Source organism: Haliotis asinina, chromosome 16, assembly GCF_037392515.1.
Source record: "Haliotis asinina isolate JCU_RB_2024 chromosome 16, JCU_Hal_asi_v2, whole genome shotgun sequence".
NCBI lineage: Eukaryota > Metazoa > Mollusca > Gastropoda > Lepetellida > Haliotidae > Haliotis > Haliotis asinina.
In genome coordinates, this window is record NC_090295.1 from 7,185,238 (window position 1) to 7,189,124 (window position 3,887).

The 3,887-nt window shown below is 40.7% G+C and overlaps 1 protein-coding gene across 1 annotated transcript; it reads left to right on the forward strand.

Annotated features, from left to right (window-relative positions):
- The first annotated feature begins 2,094 nt into the window (after positions 1-2,094).
- On the forward strand, positions 2,095-3,033 carry LOC137268792 (latrophilin-like protein LAT-2). The gene has a single exon (XM_067803364.1). It carries the CDS (start codon positions 2,095-2,097, stop codon positions 3,031-3,033), a length of 939 nt encoding a protein of 312 aa, XP_067659465.1.
- The last annotated feature ends 854 nt before the right edge of the window (positions 3,034-3,887 follow it).

The following is a 3,887-nucleotide window of genomic DNA, read 5'->3' on the forward strand; positions in this document are numbered from 1 at the left end:
ACACCCGTCACGTGACCACAGTGGGACAAAGTGACAAGCCACAGCGTTAATATCCAACATTACCCTTTTGCAGAATCAAATCATGTTGAATTGTATAGAAATGTGCTCCATCAATGCAAATATTTAAGCCATCATTAGAAATATATGGCTATGGTTTGGTGAGTAAAAGATCCACTGGATTGTGTTACGAGTGTGTATTTCCTGTATATTTTGTTATTAATAAAGTAATTATTACTGGGTCACAACGTTTAGTGTTTAGAATAATAATTATGACGGATCTCATTTCATTAAATAGATGGTCATCACTTTTAGGATTCTGGTTTTCCGGAAATTAACTGCCCTGGGTTTTCTACTTGTACTTCCGGGAGGCTGCTAGAAATTTCTACAGTGTTGGTAAAGTTCGTTTGTGCCCGAACCTTCTGGAAATGACTGAATACATATGAAAAGACTGGTTGCCGTGTTGCGACGCACACATTTTGGAGTATATTCATCATCGCCAACAAATCCGTCAATGCCTGAATCAGCATTAGCCGCTGTCAGACCGTTCGCTGTGTTTACATTCTATATAACTGTTTCTCCCTCGTACTAAGACTTTGGTGAGTTTGCTATATTATATTTTGTGACCCATTGTCTCTCTTGTATTGTATTTGAAATCAGTGTTGTGAAATTAAGATGTAACTTTGTATACCTTGCTCTCTTTGATAATAATAATACAGAATTTGAACGTTTATGACTTGTCTTTGTTGTGTTTTGCTGGTTCACAGGGGGTTTCTTACGTCGTTTGTCACGGCAGATTCCTAACCGTAACAATGGAGGGTTTGACTAATGTCACATACGATACGTTCCCATTTTTCAAACATGCAAACAAACACACTCAAATCAGCAAAAAAAACCATACAAAACAAAGAACAAACCCACAAAAACAGGAGTACTATAATGCCCATCTGATTATTTTTTCAAATTCATGGGAATGATGAACCAAAGAACTTCTAACAACTCGCGGGAATATACCAAACATGAATTTGAAATGGATAATAAAGACATTCTAACATTTAATAATAAATGAGGTATACATTATTATACATTTTTTTACACTATTTGTAAACGTTATTTGTGTTTCTGTAGTGGCTATGTCCAGGAGCGGTTGTATGATATGTGAGCGTGGAGGAATCCCTGCTGTCAGAAGACGAAGGATCCTGCTGTCACCAAAGCAATATCAGAGTGACTTAAAAGTCACTACAGGGAACAAACATGTTTATTGCTGCCTCATTTAAGGTGCTACAGATTTGGAATGGCTGTGAAAGTGAGTGAGTGAGTGACACCGCTTTTAGAAATATTCCAGAGGCACTGAGCTTCGCATATTGTAACCACGAGGAGCATTTACACTGAGGCCATGGTTTCTTGAGCATCTGCTGTAACCACTGTCTTACCTGACCACCCTTGCACATAAGATGAACCAACTAAAATTTACCCTGCTTTCTGTATTTTAGGTTCTGCCTGCTGTGTCAAGGTCTTGATGATGTTGACTGCGACATCCCCGACATAGGCAGCTGGGATTCATCGGCCTCTGACAAGTTCATGTTGTCAATGAATTGGGTTGAAGCTAACAGGACGTGGACAGTGACAAACACTTACATGCAGCATATTGCCATGAAGACATGTTCTCTAGGTTCAAGAACAGCATCTTCGGTGTGCAAGGTCAAGTCTTGTCCTGAAGGATCAGTTCCGTTCCTTAACGACACCTATTGTGTGTCATATCCACGTGTTCGGGTTGTTGTTTTCTTGGCTGTGAATGACACAGTGCCTCGAGACTATGTCCCGGTAGGCAAAATGTTCACTGCAGGCGAAAATTGTACCGGCCTTTTTGGCATGAACGCTTTCCCTCAAATTATGTATAATCTAGAATGTAACTGGGGTATGATAAGTACATATGCTACCAAGCATCAGCTGAAGCAGGTGTATGATGGGTTAACAGATATGTTTCGCAGAAATAACTTTCCATACCGCATCATTAATATGACATCCATGTTTATGAGCATTTATTCTCAGTCAATAACAGACACGGAAGTGACATATATTCCGACAAATGACAATATGTGGCTTCATGAAATAGAATGGACTCTTTCAGTAATTTGCACATCCTTGTCCATCACCTGTCTGAGTGTGAGGGTGCTCCTACAGCCCTTCTCTTACCTGCTCCACACTCACCCCGGAACCATGCAGTTCTGTCTGTGTGTGTCCCTCCTCCTGGCTTATTCTCTGTTCCTTGTATCGCAGAAAGCTGCAGCTTACTCATCATTCTGCTGGGCGATATCCTTGCTCCTCCACTGGGCTTTCCTCTCCAGTCTGGTTTGGATACACGCGATTACCTATGACCTCTGGGGCAGATTTCGACACGGGCGTATTCTGTCGTCTATGAGAGAGCGTGGGTCATTAAAGAAAGTCACTATCTATTGTTGTTTAAGTCCTTCGTTGATCGTAGGCACTGCATGTATATTCGACAAGTTTTACCAATCTAGTTCTTTCAGTCCAATGTATGGTAATGGGATCTGTTGGATTAATCAGTCCAATGCATTGATTGTATTCTTTGTTGGTCCGGCGAGTTTCTTGTGTGTGACAAACCTCATCCTGATAGTGTTGATGTTCAGGGACCTACATGTTCATTACAAATGGTCAAAGTTCATCAACAGTCTTTCGATCTCATCACCTGTGCTGAGCATTTCAATCTGTACGAAAATGACATGCTTGACTGGTGCCACCTTGCTCATAGGCCTTTTAGCTGGATTTGTCAATGATCCTTTCTTGTGGATGGCATTCACTGTTATCAACTCATCTTGTGGCCTTCTGGTCGGTGTCACCCTGATGTGGAACAAACGTCTGTGGCGTTCACTGGCACTACCCTTGAAGAAGAGGACGTGTGTCTGGACCAGGGGCACATCTTCCAGGGAAAGACGCCTGCATGTGAATTCGGTCTACACTGACACAAGGTCGAACTATTCTTCCTCCAAAACACAATCTACACACCATATGTGAGGACGTCTGATATCGATTCAATGGCCACATAACGGCGATACAGTGAAAACCCTGGCAAAAGCAAAATCCCAGTCGCCCTTCTTGAGTCGGCCAATGTGTTGGGTTGGGCCTCTCTCAGTCGTGGCATCTTTTCACACTTTACTTGGTGTATAGTTGTCATCATCGGTGAAAACCCATCATTCTTTTACAGTGCATATATTTCCTCATACATTTTTATATTTTTCAAAAATTATTCTTAGCTAACGAAATCTGTATAGGAGCAAGTTGCTGTGCATAGTGTATCTTGTTTATGATTTAAACGTATTTTTATTTCAAAATGTGCTGTAACAAATGTGCGAACAAGCCAAGAAGCTTATATTAGCGCTGCTCCAGTACATTAAAGTGTTCCAACATGGCGACGTATAGTTGAAGTAGCACGACGACAAAGATCAATAGTAGGACCAAATACACATACAACTGTTGCTAGGCGTTGCTTATACCTAGTAACCAGATAAGATGCTGCAGAAAATCGTATTACATCTAGCTTCTCTTACATTCAATATATATGCATAGATCATAATCACTGAAAACAGTTACATTTTGAAACGAAGTGGTCTAATGAGTTGTGAATATCACTATTTATTACGTTATTCAATGCACCCTTGCCGTATAAAGTTGTTTTAACATCATATCATTGAGTATAAAAATACATAGTTGACCTTAGATTCGTATAGTTCTGACAGTTAAAGAGATAGTGGAGAAAGTCTTCGTTATCATGACCGCATGAACATCTGGATCTTTGTGGATATGTGCCGCTTATAGCTGTCCTCTTTTAGATCACTACAGCCGAGCTTGAGGTGACAGTGGATGATTTG